General features: G+C 48.4%; 1 protein-coding gene across 3 annotated transcripts in view; it reads left to right on the forward strand.

Annotated features, from left to right (window-relative positions):
- Positions 1 to 18,739, forward strand: part of TBX1 (T-box transcription factor 1) — a 66,716-nt gene that overhangs the window by 26,582 nt on the left and 21,395 nt on the right. For all 3 annotated transcript variants that reach the window (XM_053369264.1, XM_053369262.1, XM_053369263.1), the window contains one exon: positions 13,256 to 13,357. In XM_053369264.1, the coding sequence (XP_053225239.1) occupies positions 13,256 to 13,357 (102 nt within the window). The remainder of the gene's footprint in view (positions 1 to 13,255; positions 13,358 to 18,739) is intronic.

The following is an 18,739-nucleotide window of genomic DNA, read 5'->3' on the forward strand; positions in this document are numbered from 1 at the left end:
CAGCGGTGCTTACTTCCAAGTAAGACTATGTGATCCAGGATCCTTCACTTTGACTCCGGATTTCATGTAGGGACATCTCGGCTTATCCGACCCAAAATGTTGCTGATTTGTTTGCTTTTTTTTTTTTAATCCCCTTTACAGTTCACAGTAGTACAGGCTAACGCTGGTGGAAACCTTTTTGATTTGAAAAATAGGTGTGTAGGATCATTATTATCATCATCATCAACATGCGATGATTAAATGATTAGTTCATTACCAGTCTTAATCAACCCTCATCCTTCCAAAACTCTTGCTTGAGCCCCAACCTTTACATATATGCACAATGTGTATTTTTAAAAAGCAGCGCTGTAATGGTTTAATAGATCCTGTACACGTTTACTCAGAAAGAAGTCCTACTGAGTTGAATGAGAATTGCTCCAAAGTGTGTGTGCGCGCGCGCCTAGGATCGCAGCCTGCGCTCCCTCTACAGCCCCGCCCCACCCTACCCTCCTCGTCATTTCCTTCCGATAATTTGCTGCCCATTATAACTTTAAAATAGCTTCCCGCAAGGTGGTAGCCCACAAATTAACTAAACCTAATTGTACTCAGAACTGGCTGATCCACTTTGATCCTGAACGCAACAACGTGTACTTGTCATTCCGGCTGATTTAACGAGGACTCATTTTCACCTAAATAAATTGTTTCGGGTGGGGGCGTCAGCGGTCTCCCTTTGATTCGGCGGAAGAGGCAAGCTCGATCCCTAAAACCCTTCGCTCAGGTAGAAGCAGCCCGCCTGGCCTGCGGGTTGTAACGTGTAAAGGGGTCAACGCGTGACCATCAGGGTTCATTCCCTATTTTGGGGAAAAAATGTACAAAAATCAGAATTAAAAGTTGAGATCCAGGCAATCGAGCGGAGATTTTAACTTCCACAGGGATACGCTGCACGCTTTAAAACTTTATATCTTAATATTTTAGCTGGCGCAAAATTTGCTTAAAATCTTAAATACACGTCGTTTCTTTTCATTGTCCGGAGTTTGGGTTCTAGTCTCTGTTGAGTCGCGTAAAATGTGGGTTTCGCAACATACGGTTTCTTTCTTTCTTTCTTTCTTTCTTTCTTCCGTCCCACCACAGTGCAGAAAATTAAAATTCAGAATTTCAATGCCGTTTTAATGCTGCTCTTTTTTTCAGTTTCTAAGGAATGAATTCAAATTCCCTTCGGGGAATAGATAGGTTGGAAACATTTTATAGGCCTGTTCTGGAAGAAAATATATATTTAAAAACTTCACTCTTTCAGGGTAATCTGCTTTCAGTCACTTGTGTTTCTTTAAGGGGAAGCTCTGCGTTTTGTCTCAGTGTGGAAAAGAAGAGTTGGGAGCGCAGAACAGAGAAAGCCTCTTATAAATGTGTGGGGAAGCGCGGAGAGGCAAACGTGTGTTTACATTGCTTAAAAATATATATGAAAAAATACAGGGAGGGGGTTATATCAATACGGAGCTTTGTTAGTACTTTATTTTGAGCGGGGGGAATGATGGGATTTCGCTTGTTTAGTCATCTCTTTCTATTCATGCCTTCGGAAGGGAAGTAAAATAAATTCAGGATTCGCCCTAGCAGGCCTCTCAAACTCTCTCTCTCTATATAGTACATATATAGAGAGTATATATACATACACAATAAAAACAAAAATAGGTTGTGGTTTTTTTAAAGTATTATGTTTCGTTAAAGCCTTAGTTCAGCATAATTTAAACATTCGTTTATAAAATGCTGGGGATTTTTTAAATTTTTTTAAATTTTTTTTTGCATTTTAAATTTTCCCTGGGTATATACTAAATGAAACACCTACCGGTACTTCAGAGGGCCGCATTAATTAACTTGAACACACACAGCCACCCCCAACTTTCCTGTCCCAGCAGGAGTTATTATATTATGCTCCCGTTTTGTTACAGCAACAACCCACAATTGAGTTAAGTTGAAATTATTGGGAGTTGTTGCTCCGTTGGGGCCCCGACTGTGGAGCGGTTTCTGCCGAGGCAATGAACGCCGCCGAAGGCGCTATAAACAGACCTCCGCTTCCGCGTCAGGAGAAAGTTCAAGCCTGCGCTTAGTTCCTCGGAAGTAAGACCCAGCAAGGTTCAGTTCCTCACTGGCTAAGAGTCTTTAGGGTGACATCCTCGACCAGCAGTTGGTAGATCAGCCCCGCTGGTTTCAAAGGGGAATTGATTGAAGAATCACAGTCCCTAACTTCTTTTTATGGCAAGAATGCGGAGAGAGGGGGAGGGCTCGCTGGGGCCTTGAATCTGATCCCAACCAGCGTGGCAAATATCCTTGGTCTTCCAATCGCGGCACACGGGCTCGCTTTTTTTTTGTTAGAGCAAAGAGCTCCGGATCTGGCTTGTCAGCCCCATAACCTTTTTGGAGAGGAGCCGCTTTGGTTCTGGAAAGGAAAGACTGCATTGCAAAGAAGAGGCCCGGTGTGCGCTGTAGTCCCATTTGGGTCTGACGCTTTGGGGGAATCTTTCTTTCTTTCTTTCTTTCTTTCTTTCTTTCTTTCTTTCTTTCTTTCTTTCTTTCTCTCTCTCTCTCTCTCTCTCTCTCTCTCTCTCTCTCTCTCTCTCCGGCTGTTCCTCGGGAAGCAGAAACGCCTGCACATGTTTGCTGGTAGCAAACCGTGAGCAGAAAGAAACAAAGCCTGCCAAGTCTACCACCGTCTCCTGCCGAGAATGCTCGGTAGGAATTATTAGCCAACCCGGTCATAATTTTCTTTTTCCAGTCGCCCCCACTCCCTTTCCCTTTCCGTTTACACCTCTGCAGCAAGGAGTGATGCAGAACACCTGCTGGTAGGCAATGGGCACGATCCATGCTCCTTTAAACTGCATTGATCTCCCCCTCTTTTCTTATCAGAATGTCATACATTTAATAAAAACACCTTCCCAATCCTGGGAACCGTGGTTTACACCTTAGAATCCCCAGTACCCTTAACAAACTGCAGTTCCCGTGATTACTTTTGTGTGTTGGGTGCGTGTGTGCGCTTTAAATGTATGGTGTGTACGCAACTTGATCTCTCCCAGGGGAATCTAGGCGATTTCCAAGGAACTTGGCTTTGCCTGGATCTTGCCCAGCCTTTTTAGATCAAGGATTTTTCCTTTCCTGCGAGGCGATTTTTTAGTAACTGGTCTAGAAGTTATGTAGCAGTGTCAGAAAGAGAATACCCACCCCCTTTTAAACTTCCACAAAAGAACACTCTGTTTACTTACTTTACTTGGCAGTTTAAATAATATTTGACTCTGGACTTCACAGTCCTACGGTGACTCTATAGATACGTGTTTTGGGGGACCCTCCTGCTCATTCTTCTGAGTGATTCGCTGGACTTCTGCTCCTAAAGTTCTACCTGGATGGCACAGTTTATAATTGTTGATCGTGTTAGAAGAACCCTTTAAACTTAATACGTTAAAATGAATTTCCTCCCCCAGGCACAACAGAAGTTGCTTAGCGTTGTTCCTGTCGCTTTGAGTGTTTGCTCAGAAGTAAACCTCGCTGTAGGAAAGCGTAAATGTACACAGTTGTTGCGTTTAAGCAACACACACACACACACACACACACACACTTTCCTTTCTAGTCCCTTTGGAGCTAACCGAAGGGACATGGGGGAAAATACAAACTGGCTATGAGATAATCACTACCTCATGTGGACGCCCCGCATAAAAGTGAGCCAGCAAAGCGTGACATTGCCACTCTAAATCTAAAATGCTATACGCAGTCACTTGGGATTGAGTCTAATTGGACTCGATGCGATTTGCCTCTGAATAAACATGCCTGCGAGGATTGTAGTAAAAAGTACAATGTGGAAAACGTTTATTTAGGAAAACAGAGATTCTGGATTTGAAAGGAATCTCTGCATGGGCGAGCTTTTTGTTTTGATTTAAAAAACAAAGACTTGCGGGGAAAGGAAACTGATGCCCCAGTTTGTCTCTCAGATTCGCGAGAATTAGGGTTCATACCATCCGGCAGCTTCTAAGTCAATGGCTGCTTTTGTTCTGAATTGGTAGGGCTGAAATAATGGAGCGGGGGAATGGGCGACTTCCTAAAACCTCGGCGATTGTTTCAATGGGGGGGAAATGCTCTCCGCATTGATTTCGGTTTGGTTTCAGAGTTCTTTGCCCACATTCCTGGGCCCTGCTGTGTGCGCGGGCCTCCATAAGTGAGTTGTGGGGGGTTGTGGGGCGTGGTTTTTGGATTTGAAAGCCACGATCGTGGTTTCCCCAAGAAGCCCTCTATCTGAAACGGATTTCCTTTTTTAAGAAAAGGTCAGCGCCATTTATTTCAACGGGGGTCACGTCCCAGTGAACGTGCTTATTTATTAGCAACACTGATACACAGCTTAATTTTTTAAAATAAAAACCCCCCTGGCTGTAAAGGGTTTTAGGGTCTGTGTTCAGGGTCTGCTGATCTGAAATCCATGCATTTCGTATGTTAACGAGGCCCTGAGCTTGTGAATCGAACCGTTAACCCCTTCCGGACTCCTTTTTTGGGGGGGGTGTAAATAGCGGGTTGTCAAATTTTTAAACGTCTATTTTAAATAGAATTACAATTGCAAATCCCCGAAGCGCTTAGGTCTGGCCAGGGCGAGTTTGCTCGACGCAGTTCTGCGCTGATCCCTGCTGCTCTAGAACTTGATTTCGCCCATCTACATTGTAGAAAAATAAGCCACGATTCTATTATCCGCGATTCTATTATCCTTTGGAAGTGGGTCACTCCAAAGCGGTTTTCTTTGCTTCTTCGTCTTGACTGATTTTAGTAGAGTTGATTACGAAGCAAGATTCTCTAGGGGGGTCTTCTAAAAATCGTGCTTGCGCGTTTGAGAATCTGCTGGATTATTTTTAAGTGGAACAACGAGGGAAGAATTAAGGCTTAATTCCTAAATATTTACTGGGGAGTAAGTCCAGTTTGGACTCAGTTCCGGGTAAAGACAAAAATGCTCGCCGAAAGTGGTGGGGAAAATTACTGGATATCGTTCCTGTCTATATTTTAAATTCTCTCACATGTATACTGTCCTTACATTTTAGCCCAAACCGTTTTAAAATTCTGAGCGCCTCTACCAGAGGTGGGGAAAGGGAAAGGTTAAAAGGGGGCAAAACAAACCGATATAATTTTTTTAAGACAGGCTTCTAGTCCCTGGTAAGGGCGAGTGGTCCGGTTTATTTTAACGACTCCTTAAAACCGGTGGTGTTTCAAGCTGGAGTTTCTCAAGTTAACGTGTTTGTTTTTCAAGCTTCATTTAAGGCCAAACGCGAGAAAACACCGGGGCGGGAGGTTAATAGGGTTCACCTCCTGTTAAACTATCAGCTCGGGGTTTGACACAATATTGCGCTCCGGGTCTGGGGGTGTGTGGTTTGGTTATTTCCAGAACGACTCCGAAGCCCCCCGCCCCAGACAGGACAAGCAGGCACCGTTAAGCAGAGATGCCCGCACGTTTTCTACAAAGAGCATGTTTGGTTCGGAGCCGGCCAGAGAATCTCTCTCTCCCAAGCCCAGACTGGGGGTGGGCAGAGAAATGTTAGGGGGGAGGCTCGTGAAACGTCGGGAACAGAAAGGACAGCTGTCCCAAGCCGCAATGGAGACTTCTCCCTCCCTCCCTCTCCTTCTCTGCCTCTCTTTTTCCAACGGAGCCTGTGCTTCTTCCCCCTGGAAAGCGAAGCAGCTCCCGGACGGGGTGGTCAGTCTTCTGTTGCAGCGAGCAAGCGAGCCTGCACCCCTGCGCCTCTTTGCCTGGGAGTAAAACGCCCGTTGAATTCCCCTTGCCTGGGGAGCTGCTGAAGATCTGCATGCCCCGAGGGAAGGCAGGAGCAAGAGAACCCACGTACCAGGGAGCTCACGGACCAGGAGTACGCTGCTGGCGGGGGAGGACTCTTGTCCGCCTTCCTTTAAGATAATCCATTTCTTTTAGTATTTAAATTGTAAACCGCCTTGGGTGCCTTGGCAGAAAAGGCGGTATACAAATCCAATAAGTAATTAAAACATACAACCCAGCTCCCTGCGTCTTGCGGACTGGGTTCTCGCAGAAGTTTATGCCGCAGTAAACCAACCCATGCTTTTAAGGTCGCTTCCAGGCGGATTTTTGTTTCGTGAGCATTCAGCCCGACTTGTTTTGGGGGGGGGGGGGAGGTTAGACGACGTAGCAGGCCTATTTCACCAGCAAGTCATTCTGCTCTGTGGCAAGGAGGAGGAGAGATTAGACGACGTTGTGCCAAGCAAGTGCTATTCTGCACTTTCCAAGCGCCGTCCTTATTTTTCAGAACATACCAGTGTTCCCTGAAAGGGACCCAGTTTAACAAACCTGCTCAGATATCTTCTTCATAGGATGGTACAACTTTTTTTTTGGTGTTTGTGTGTCGGGGAATCGCCCCTGACATCTCTGATTAGAAGCAAGAGAAACGGACAGCTAAGCGGGTCTCTTTACCACAAGCTGCTAAGTTTACTGGTGCCGCATAAGTCCCGCACTGTGACTCCTCTTTAAGAGGAGATACGTACTGAGGCTACAGTTCTATACAACGGGGAGTAAGGACCCAACGAACTCAGCAGGGCTGAATATATATTCGACTGCGCTGTTGATGGGACGGATTGTGGCCAGCCTTACCCAACTTTTATCTTTCCGACCCATTGTAGATCGAGCCTCTGCATACTTACTTGGGAGTAAATACCATTCTGTTTCAATAGGTGTTGCCCTTAGAGAGGAAGCCTTAGCGTTTCGGGATTGTTTAAGTACAGAATTTTAGGACTGTAGAGCTGCAAGGGACCACGCGGGTCATCTAGTCCAACCCCCTGCGATGCCCGAATCTTTTGTCCAAGGCGAGGCTCGAACCCACGACCCTGAGATGAAGAGCCTCTTGCTGTACCCGCTGAGCTAACCCAGCCATCCCCAGAAAGCTGGTCTGATATAAAATTCATTATATATTTTTCGGAGTGGGACCTCCTGCACATTTGATTTCAGAAGCCCCATCCTATCCGTTTTCTTAGACACCCAATTTATTTCGGGTGGGATTTGCTCCCAAACAAGTTTGCTCGGAGTTGACACCTACTTTGTCCTCCCATCAGCTTAGCAGTTAAACATTTTAGCTGGGGGGGTCCTGACCGATTTCAAGGGGGGTTTATTTCCCAATGGGGTGGGGGGAAGCGATCCAGAGAATTGAATGCTGCGCGCTTAGCTGTGTGAACAGAAGCCGGCTGGTGCTTTCAGAAAAGGCTCCCGCCGGCCTTGGACTCTGCCTGGATTGCGCGCAAGGCGCCTAAGGATTTATTTTTAATTTATATCCCACTTTTTTCTCCAGGGAGCTCAAGGTGACCTACCTGCTTCTCTCCCTCCTTATATAATCTCCGCAATAGCCCTGTGAGGTAGGTTAGGCTGAGAGAGCGTGACTTGCCCAAGGTCACCCAGTGAGCTTCATGGCCCAGTGGGGATTTGAACCCTGGTCTTCCAGATAAGAGTCCACACTCTAACCACTAGGCCACACTGGCTCAGAAAGCCTGAGGCTGCTTATGCGCACACCATGCATTTTAAAACACATTCTTCCAAAAGATCCTGGGAACTGTAATTGGCGCCACACAGCGCTACAGTTATAGGGACACGGGTGGCGCTGTGGGTTAAACCACAGAGCCTAGGACTTGTTGATCAGAAGGTCTGCGGTTCGAATCCCCCCCATGGGGTGAGCTCCCATTGCTCGATCCCTGCTCCTACCAACCTAGCAGTTGGAAAGCGCATCAAAGTGCAAGTAGATAAATAGATACCACTCCAGCGGGAAGGTAAATGGTGTTTCCGTGTGCTGCTCTGGTTCGCCAGAAGCGGCTTAGTCATGCTAGCCACATGACCCGGAAGCTGTAAGTCGGCTCCCTTGGCCAATAAAGTGAGATGAGCCCGCAACCCCAGAGTCGGTCACGACTGGACCTAATGGTCAGGGGTCCCTTTACCTTTAGAGCTACAGTTCCCAGCACCCTTAACAAACTGCAGTTGCATTATTCTTTTGTTGCGGGGGCGGGCGAGCCTTGCGCTTGAAACGGGTGGGGTGTACTCGGTCTAAGCTCCAGGCTGAGCTTCTGAGAAACACATAAGTCCGAATCACACCCCGCCCCCTCAGCTGGGAAAAGTTTGGTCCCTGGGAAAGGGTCTTGCCTGGGGAACATGCCTCCAGTCTTGGGATGCTGCGCCCTTCCTCGGCTGATCTCCTCAAGCTCCTCTGAGCCAAGCTAGGCATAGGCACGGAGGAAACTGCTCTATAGGGATTCAGACCATTCCTCCTTCTAGCTCAGCGTTGTCAACAATGACTGGCAGCCGTGGTTTCAGACCCACATGAAGGTGCCAGGATTGAACGTGGGACCTTGTGCATGTGAAGCAGACCCTGTACCACAGTCCTATGGCCACTCCTGTTGATGATACCTGCATTTAAGAGCCATCAGAATTTAGTCTTGGACTCTTGCTCTCCTGGCTCTTAGCCAGCGCATGGCTCAACCTTCACTTAGGATGGAGCCCACAAGCAGAAAGACTGAGATGCAGCTCAGACTTCTTTTCACTGTAAAGGTAAAGGGACCCCTGACCATTAGGTCCAGTCGTGACCGACTCTGGGGTTGCGGAGCTCATCTTGCTTTATTGGCCGAGGGAGCCGGCGTACAGCTTCCGGGTCATGTGGCCAGCATGACTAAGCCGCTTCTGGCGAACCAGAGCAGCACACGGAAACACCGTTTACCTTCCCACCGGAGCGGTACCTATTTATCTACTTGCACTTTGACATGCTTTCGAACTGCTAGGTTGGCAGGAGCTGGGACTGAGCAACGGGAGCTCACCCCGTCACGGGGATTCGAACTGCCAACCTTCTGATCGGCAAGTGCTATGCTCTGTGGTTTAACCCACAGTGCCACCCCGTCCCTTTTTTCTTTTCACTGTAACCACATGATAAAGCCTGCCTTCAGGTTCCTGCTGTGGACTGAATGTGAGTAAAACTTTATTCTTGCTTTTAAAGAAGACTGTGTTGTGTTATTATTATTCTAAGAGGGAGATAAAGGGGAAACTTACCAAGAACAATCCAGACTGGACAAGCCAGACCTGTTTGCTTCATTCATTAAACGGTTCTAATGAATCATCAACTTGCTTCCAATAAGTTGCAAAGGCAACGTGCGCTGCTGTTTACTCACTAGCGTGAGTGAGGAGGGATAATATCAAAACAATATATCCTCTCCTACCTTCCTTAACATTCCCACAGCTTTTACGCCTAGTCTCCTCTGCACACTTTCGCTGGGGTGCAAAGGTTTGGGGCTGCTGCCAGAGCCATGGGTTGCGCTGGGGCATTTCGCCCCCAATAAGAGTTAATGCCCTATGCGATGCTGCTAACTTCCGAGTCCTGCATCCTGCTCAGCACGGAGTACCAAAAAACCTCGGAGATGATATGCCCTAACAACTGGGGGAGGAAAGAAGAAGCGTCTTACAGAGCGATTTTCGGCGAAGTTAGCACCGTTCATGGAGCTTATAAAGGGGCTTCGTGGGAAAGGCTGTAGCTGATTGTCAGAGCATCTCCAACCCTGGAGAACGGCTGCCAGTCAGTGTAGACAGTACTGAGGCAGATGGACCAATGAGAGTGAGTCTGTGGGAGGCAGCTTCCTGTTCGCGTATGTATGTCATGCTCAGGCAAACTGGAACAGGATCGCCTTCTTATGGAGCGCAAATGCTTTTCCTGCCCCGGGAATGCGCCATTCCACCGGAACTTCTTCCACAGTAAATCTGTTGGCCTTTAACGTCCCACTGGGCGGCTCTTCGCTTGCTTTTGGTGCAACAGAATCAGGCTGGCATCCTTCTGGAAGCTGGGGCGCTCATCCTGAAGATGGGAGGGGGAATCGTTCCCAAGCCAGGATGCCGCGCATATTTGTGCAGGCTCCAGACAGGCCCCGGGGGGAAACGTGGGCGGAGAACCAACCGCTTTGCAGCAGGCTCAAGCGGCGCTGTTTCACCTGGCCGGTCCACACCTGTTCCCAAGGGTCTTATGTTATCCGACGTTTGGCCTATGCAGAGTAAACCCATTAAAACTGACGGACTCGACTAACTTGGGTGTGTTCATTTTAATGGGTCTACCCTGAGTGCAACTTGTGCGGCGAAGAAGCTCCCCGTACTTAGAAGAGAAGCATGCTGGGTGAAAGGCGAGACAGAATCATTCTCCTTGCTCTGCTGGATTTCTGCCTGCAAGGGTTTTGAATTCATGGCACCGCGGAGAAGCCGCCACCAGCAGCCTGAGGCGGGGTAGCCTGGGCCCTGGGAGCGGGAAATATTGTACTTGAGACTTGTGCATGTGGGATCTGATCCGAGGCTGCTGAATCTCGGGAGCAGCGTGCGCCCTCGAAAGAAGTAGAGGAGGGGGGGTACCCACGTGGGCGAAGGTCGGCCTATTAAGAGTTCCTCAGGCTGCTTTCACTTTCCTCTTTTGGCCCCTAGAATTGTATTTTGGGGGGGGGGGTGGAGGGAGGGGAGACATCCAAAGCTCAGAGAGAAAGAAAAAAATCCAGCCCTGCCAGAAGCGAAAATATTTGGATTTATAAGTTTAAGCAGATGTTTGCCACTCCCTCTTCCGAAGAAAACCACACTGAAGTCAAAGGGATTTAAGTGTCCTTTTTGGCACCGTTGCGCTATTCTTTTCTGTGACCAGCATCTACATTTCCGGTGTCCCTAAAATCCCACGAAGCTGTAACAAGGGAACGGGGTGAGAAGAAACAATGAAACACACAATTAGCTTATTTGCAAAGCTAAGCTGGGCTCCGCCCCCCGTATGGTTTCAGATTGGATGTGTGGGGTTGCCCGCATTGCGGGGGGTTGGACTAGATGACCCCTGGGGTCCCAACTCTGAATAGAGACGAGAGCCAGCGTGAGAGCAGTGTATTGGTCTGTGGGGTGGGGAACCGTAGGGCCACCCAAAACATAGTTGTGAGCAAGCTTCTGGATCTCACAGAGCTCTTCTGTGAAGAAGTGGCGTGGGGGACTCGGAACTTTGCCTCTCCATCATCTTTGGATGGAATAGTTGTTGGTCCTACAGCAACCTTACTCCCCACCTCCAAAAAAATGATCCAACGCGGCTTCCTTTCAATTCCAGTTTATCCACTTCTAACAAACAACTTCTCTCTATGTTGTGCATTAAGGAACAACATAGGAAGGCTCTTGGTTCACCTAGCGCTCTATACAGTGGTACCTCGGGTTACATACGCTTCAGGTTACAGACTCCGCTAACCCAGAAATAGTACCTCGGGTTAAGAACATTGATTCAGGATGAGAACAGAAATCGTGCTCCGGCGGCCCGGCAGCAGCGGGAGGCTTCATTAGCTAAAGTGGTGCTTCAGGTTAAGAACAGTTTCAGGTTAAGAACGGACCTCCAGAACGAATTAAGTTCTTAACCCAAGGTACCACTGTAGTCTACACCAGGCTTCCTCAACCTCGTCCTCCAGATCTTTTGAGACTACATTTCCCATCATCCCTGACCACTGGTCCTGCCAGCTAGGGATCATGGGAGTTGTAGGCCAAAAAAACACCTGGAGGGCCGAGGTTGAGGAAGCCTGGTCTACACGCCCTGCTGCGGTTCCCGACGGGTGCTCCTTCCTACCATCCCTTTTCCTGCAGTAGAGCATAAGACTCCATCTCGGGGCCATCGTGGGTTTGAGCCCCACATTGGTCTAAACATTCCTGCGTTGCAGGGGGAGGGACTAGATGACCCACTTAGTCCCTTCCAACTCTGCAATTCTATGAAATTTACCCCTGCCCCTTTAAACCGGAGATTGAACCAGAACACTCGCTGGCCCACTGAGCTGGGCGCGCTCCCCATTAGCTTCCAGTAGCATGTTTACGACAGCCAGACAAGGGCTGCGCGCACACGGCACACGTTTAAAGCGCACAGCTCCCCAAAGGACGATGGGAACTGTAGTTTAAGAGTGCTGTGACTCGAAGCCCTGTGGCGGGTAAACTATAGTTCCCAAGATTTCTCGTGTGTGTGTGATGTAACCTGCTTCAGATGTATGGTGCGTAACCAGCCGAGGAGAGCATTTTATGTTGCTACCCAAAGTCCCACTGGTTTTAAGCGCTCGGGATTGCCCCTTCTGACGAATCTTTCTTCTGTTCCTCCTAGCCTGTTCTTAGGGCATTGCCAGCCTAACTAACCAACCTTACCCTGACAGGCTGGCGACGCTTGCCCAAACCATTGTCACAACACAGGCGCTTGGATTTAAACTCATCTCTAGGCCCGCCACTAACGCCACTTTCTTTCCGAGAGAATGGACGGGCTTCAAAGACGGAATGAATTTATTATTTCGGTCACAGACCTCTTCCAGCCTACAAACAATATCAATGAAGTCATAAAACACGATAAGGATACATTTGAATTTGCAATTAGGTATAATTAGGTATTGCAGGCGCAATTAGTTTTGTTTTAGACGAGCTGAAAGGTTTTCTCCCCGGTGCCACTGAGACTTGCATTTGCTGCCTGGGTTGTGCGTAACCACCTTCCAAACACCAGGATGAGGAGCGCAGGTGAAGCTGCCGCGCAGAGTCACGCCAGGAAAAAGCTAGCTGTCCATTTATCCCAGAACTGTTTAGTATATGTTTGACCGGCAGCGGCTCTCCAGCTAACTGGGCCTTCAAATACAGCGGTACCTCGGGTTACATATGCTTCAGGTTACATACGCTTCAGGTTACAGACTCTGCTAACCCAGAAATAGTGCTTCAGGTTAAGAACTTTGCTTCAGGATGAGAACAGAAATCGTGCTCCGGCGGCGCGGCAGCAGCAGGAGGCCCCATTAGCTAAAGTGGTGCTTCAGGTTAAGTACAGTTTCAGGTTAAGAACGGACCTCCGGAACGAATTAAGTACTTAACCCGAGGTACCACTGTAAAAGGGGTCCAACAGCCGCGTGCACAGTGTGTGCGCTACAGCTGCGGCTCCTTGGTAGACCATCCGCTTTGCAGGCCTCTCCAGGTAGAAGGGAGATCCCGTCGCAGGTCTAAAATCCCGGAGAGCACCTGTCAGTCGCTGTTGGGATGATGCTGAGCTAGGTGGCCCAATGATCTGACTCGCTAGGAGGCAGCTCCAGTGCAGCCGCTTCAGCGCTTCTAATCCGTGGATCGTTAGGACAGCGCCCAGTCGGGTCAGGTGTGCTGGTTTGTTTTGTTTTCCCACGTACCTCGCCATCCACCGGGTGCAGGATCAGAAAAAAGCGTTTTTCTGTAACTGGCTCATCACCTGCGCTGTCCTTTCCTTCCCTAATCCAGGAGGATGTTCCCCACCTTCCAGGTGAAGATTTTTGGGATGGACCCTATGGCAGACTACATGCTCTTGATGGACTTCGTACCGGTGGACGACAAGCGATACCGGCAAGTACAGGGGCACCTCTTCTTTCCGGGTTGGAAGCAAAGATTCTCATTAAGGGAGCCCAAATCGGCGCTCAGCAAACTTTGGAGTCCCTCGCGGCTCTGGGAGACTAGGAAGCGCTTCTTCAGCGCTTTGCACTAAGCGGTTTACAAGTATAAAAAAAACCCCCAAACTCCCAAACTCCGCCGACTTTGGAGTGAGCCCCGTTGAATTCAGTTCGGACTCGCTTCTAAATGGATATGGTGGTGAGGATGGTGTTGCAAGGTCATTTGCAACGGTTAAGGGGGCAGAGTTGTGGGGCTGGAGTCGCCAGTGGTTCTTTTGGGGTTTGCTAGTGTTCAAGCTGTATGATGTTGTGTTTTCACGTTCTCTTAAAATCAAAGTCTAAGGGACGATTGCAAATATTAGGAACCAATGCAAAACAAAAAAACAAAAAACAAAAACCTTTCTTAAAAATCCCAAAACCGAGTTCGATATAAGCACTCCTAAATTCCAGATCAGGACAGTTTATTTATTTATTTATCTAATGGATTCTCATTTGTATTGCTTTATTCTCTTATATGAACCAACCCACGAGGGAGCTCAAAAGTTGTAAATTCACAATCTCTCCATGCATCATGTTCTTGAATTCTTTCCCTTCCCTAGAGACGGGAAAATAACTTTTCAGTCGTGCAGCCCGATGCTATTATTCAGGTTTACTCTTCCCAGCTAAAGTGTCCCAAAGCCTATCACAGCCCGGTCCTACCTATCTTTACTCACGAGCAAGTCCCATTTATATTACTTGGGCTTTACTTCCAAGCTAATGCACGCTTATAATTGCAACATTGAAGGCAGAAGTTGAAACACCCCCCCCACACCTTTTGGACTGCCGCTCCGCTCGAGCATATCGTTTCAGCGACACGCCTGGGCGCATTCCGACGTGCAAACACTTTCTTGCGTGCCAATGCCGTGGGAATGTGGGGAGCGGTGGCTCAGATGAGGGCTAAGTCGCGCGGGAGGGGAGAGAGGGGAAAACACTCCCCACGGGATCCCTTGGCTCGGAAGAACCGGCAGCTTTGAGCCCTGCCATTCCAACACGCAGGAATGCCAAGCCCGGATGGCGATTACATCCCAATTTTACTGCCTCTTTTATCGTGTTTTCGCTCGGAGGCCTCGGCAATTTGTCAGCGATTATCTCCAATTTTGTACTCGGTAAAAGAATCCGCCTCACGGCCATCCTTCCAAACGGGTTCGGTCGGTGGAAGTCGATTTCTGGCTTGCAGGCCCTTAGGAATCGTGGGTGGGATCATCGGGTTGACTGAGAACCAACCCACCCCCCTCCGCCCGATCCATCCACCCCCCCCACCCGCGAGAATTTAATTGGCCACATTCTGTTGTCTGCTACAACACTCCTATGCGTGTTTATTCTGTAGGTTCTGCTGTGTTTAGGATCCTGCAGGCGTCCATTGCAATTGCTGCGTGCATCAGTCAGGAAGGAAGCAACAGCCAGCTGAAAGGGAACTGGGTGTAGAGTCTGCGATCCTGTAGGCAGCTACTGAGGAGTAAGCCCCATAGAAAGCAGGACTTTGGTGCAGGGCCCCATCTATCAGAATCCGTTGTCTCATATTTCAAAGGAAGAAAACCATCATCATTATCATTTTATTATTTATGAATAGATTATATATATATATATATATGGTACATTTCTAGTCGCTCTCCATCTTCAAGCTCTGCACGCTTTAATCCTGGTGTCCCAAAACTAGCACCCTTGTAAGCACCTAGTCTTCTGAGTCAGATAATAATAATGATAATAATAATCCGCTTAAAGTCAAGCTAGGCTTCTCAGCAGTTCATAAGAACCAATTACATAAGCAATAAAAAAAACCAAAAACCCATAATTAAAACTCACAAAATAACAATCCCATTAAAAACACATCGCCAACATGGTGTCCTGCATATTTTTTGGACTACATTTCCCATCATCTCTGACAACTGGCCATACTGGCTTGGGCTGCTGGGGGCAGGAGTGCAACAACATCTGCAAGGCACCTACACTGACTACTTGCCATCGAAAGAGGTGTGTCATCATAAGACAATGTCTAAAGTGATCTAAGTGCGCTGCTGACATTGACATTGACGAGAGCAGTAGAAGGGACATACTGTATAAGAATGTGAAGGGGGGGAAACGGGGGAGATGCATTTTAGGCAACAAGAACCTCTATCTCAGGGGTCAGCAAACTTTTTCAGCAGGGGGCCGGTCCACTGTCCCTCAGACCTTGTGGGGGGGGCTGAACTATATTGGGGGGGGAATGAACGAATCCCTATGCCCCACAAATAATCCAGAGATGCATTTTAAATAAAAGCACACATTCTACTCATGTAAAAACGCCAGGCAGGCCCCACAAATAACCCAGAGATGCATTAAATAAAAGGACACATTCTACTCATGTAAAAACACACTGATTCATGGACCATCTGCAGGCCGGATTTAGAAGGCGCTTGGGCCAGATCCGGCCCCTGGGCCTTAGTTTGCCTACTCATGCTCTATCTGTTCCCCAGTGCAAGGATGCACCCTCTTCCTCTTCCTCTGGGGAGCTGCTTGGGGAACAGCTCAGTGCTTTGCAGCCAGGAGGTCCCCAGTTCAGTCCCCGTTATCTTAGATAGGGCTTGGAGAGACTCCCTGTCCATGCCAGTGTGGCATAGTGGTTAGAGTGTTAGACTAGGACTGAGAGGTAAAGGTAAAGGGACCCCTGACCATTAGGTCCAGTTGCGGACGACTCTGGGGTTGCGGTGCTCGTCTCGCTTTACTGGCCGAGGGAGCCGGCGTACAGCTTCTGGGTCATGTGGCCAGCATGACTAAGCCGCTTCTGGCGAACCAGAGCAGCACACGGAAATGCTGTTACCTTCCCGCCGGAGCGGTACCTATTTATCTACTTGCACTTTGACCTGCTTTCAAACTGCTAGGTTGGCAGGAGCAGGGACCGAATAACGGGAGTTCACCCCGTTGCAGGGATTCGAACCGCCTACCTTCTGATCGGCAAGTCCTAGGCTCTGTGGTTTAACCCACAGCACCACCCACTTGGTTATGAAGCCGACTGGGTAATCTCTGCCTCTCAGCCTAACCTACCTCACAGGGCTGTTGTGAAGGTTAAGGAAGGAGGGAGATAACCACATGTGCCAGCTCCTTGGAGGAAAATAAAAAGACAAATAAACAATAACCCAGGAGAACCACTGCCAAGACTGATGTTCTGACTCAATATAAGCCAGCTTACTATATTCCCCACCTTCACACCCATCCTCCCCCTGTTATAGCTTTGACTCCCCCCCCCATACCTAGGGTTTTCAAAGACCCAGTGAAAGGAGCATTTATGCGTTTTGTGCCAGGTCCGAGGCGCCTGGCAGAAAAACAAAAAAACCTGCTCCTATGAAATCCCGATGCCAAAGATGTAAATATTTAGACAGATCTCCAGCTTCCCAGGGCATTTCAGAAATGTTTGCTTGTCAAAGGCAACGGGATATAGAACATCTAATTGAGGATATCTCTCTTTTTTCTCAATTTCTCTCCCTCCCCTCCTTCCCTTCCATTTTTTTGGCAAGTGATGGTTCTGCTCAACTCCGAGGCGAGAGGATTCTCCCTCTGAGCCAAAGCAGACTTTTAAATAAACAATCACAAAAGGAAAATGGCGCTCTCTTGGCACTCTCTTGAATCAATGTGGACTTTGGGGGAGGAAAAAACACACAGAAAGAACAAATCGGTACCTGCTTTGAGGCTGCAGTCCTATATGCACTGATTTGAGAGAAGTTTCCACTGAACTCAGTGGGCCTTACTTCTGAGTAGACATGCATAGGTGTCAACATATTTAACTGTCCCGATGACATTTAAACCAATTACTGTTTCAGCATGCTTCTCTCTTGATTCAGGCGACGCATGCCAAATGATTCTCTCTTTTTTTAATAGAAAGATCACCTTTGCTAAGATGGGTCGGTGCTGATTTCAGCGTTAGACAGACATTTTCGAGGCAGAATGCCTGTAAATACCAGCCTCAGGAAATCCTAAGTAGAGAGAGTTCCTGGGACATTCGGTTCCTCTTTGCATTTGGTTCTCCAAAGTAAGGACAGGATGTCGGACAACATGGGCCTTTGGCCTGTCCTAGCAGGGCTGTAATTATATTCCTACCATATCTCCATTGGGCCCTACTGACTCAGTGGCCTAGGAAGGACGCGGGTGGTGCTGTGGGTTAAACCACAGAGCCTAGGACTTGCCGATCAGAAGGTAGGCGGTTTGAATCCCCGCGACGGGGTGAGCTCCCGTTGCTCGGTCCCTGCTCCTGCCAACCTACCAGTTCAAAAGCATGTCAAAGTGCAAGTAGATAAATAGGCACCGCTCCGGCGGGAAGGTAAACGGCGTTTCCGTGCGCTGCTCTGGTTTGCCAGAAGCGGCTTAGTCATGCTGGCCACATGACCCGGAAGCTGTACGCCGGCTCCCTCAGCCAATAAAGCGAGATGAGCGCCCCAACCCCAGAGTCGGCCACGACTGGACCTAATGGTCAGGGGTCCCTTTACCTTTACTTAGCAGGGCTGTTGTTATATTCCTACCATATCTCCATTGGGCCTTAATGACTCAGTGGCCTAGGTGTCCAGAGATCCCTTTAGCTTGAACCAGCAGGACTCTTCTAATGTTCTTAACTTCCTAAGCATCTGATCAGCTGTTCCCACCAACTTATAGACCACATAGTAAAATATTACAGCTTCTCTGCAAGCTAGTGGTTGAGAAGCTACAAGAGCAGAAAGTGAAGTTGTTCCCCTCACACAGAAGGGAAAGCAAAGCCTGACACTTCACACACCCACACGTTAAAGTTCAGAAAGGAAAGGCCCTTTCTGGAAGACATCCACTCTGACATTGGAGCTCTTTTCTCTCATCCCAGATGTCCATGCACTGCTTTTGTTTACTCTGTGGTGAAAGGAACTCTCTGCCCATGGTCAGCGGCACCCTCTAGTTACTGTCATTTTGCATCTTTCAAGGCGACGTGCTGGCAATGAGAACAAATTCTTTGGCTGAGCCGTAGCTCAGATGCTGCCCGGCCTCTGGCTGTGGTAGGTCTCTTTGTCTCGCTTCCAAGTTCCTTTGCCAAGGGCTCCCTAGATTAAAGCTACAGCCCTATACAGATGCAATACTCGACTGTCCCACAATTACCACATATTTGCTTAGTTTCCTTGTGGGGTAGGCAAAGCAGTCCAAGTTATCCACTGCTGCCACCAGAGCACTGAAACATGGGAGAGGGATCTCCATGTCTACTGCCCAGCCACAGATCCGGCCTGATCTGTGTGCTAGCTCCCAGTTGGTGCAGCTATTACTCTTGCATGAAGCCCAGTACTGGCTGGCACTGTCTGGGACACCAGCTTTT

This window comes from Podarcis raffonei, chromosome 16, assembly GCF_027172205.1.
Source record: "Podarcis raffonei isolate rPodRaf1 chromosome 16, rPodRaf1.pri, whole genome shotgun sequence".
NCBI classification, from domain to species: Eukaryota; Metazoa; Chordata; class Lepidosauria; order Squamata; family Lacertidae; genus Podarcis; species Podarcis raffonei.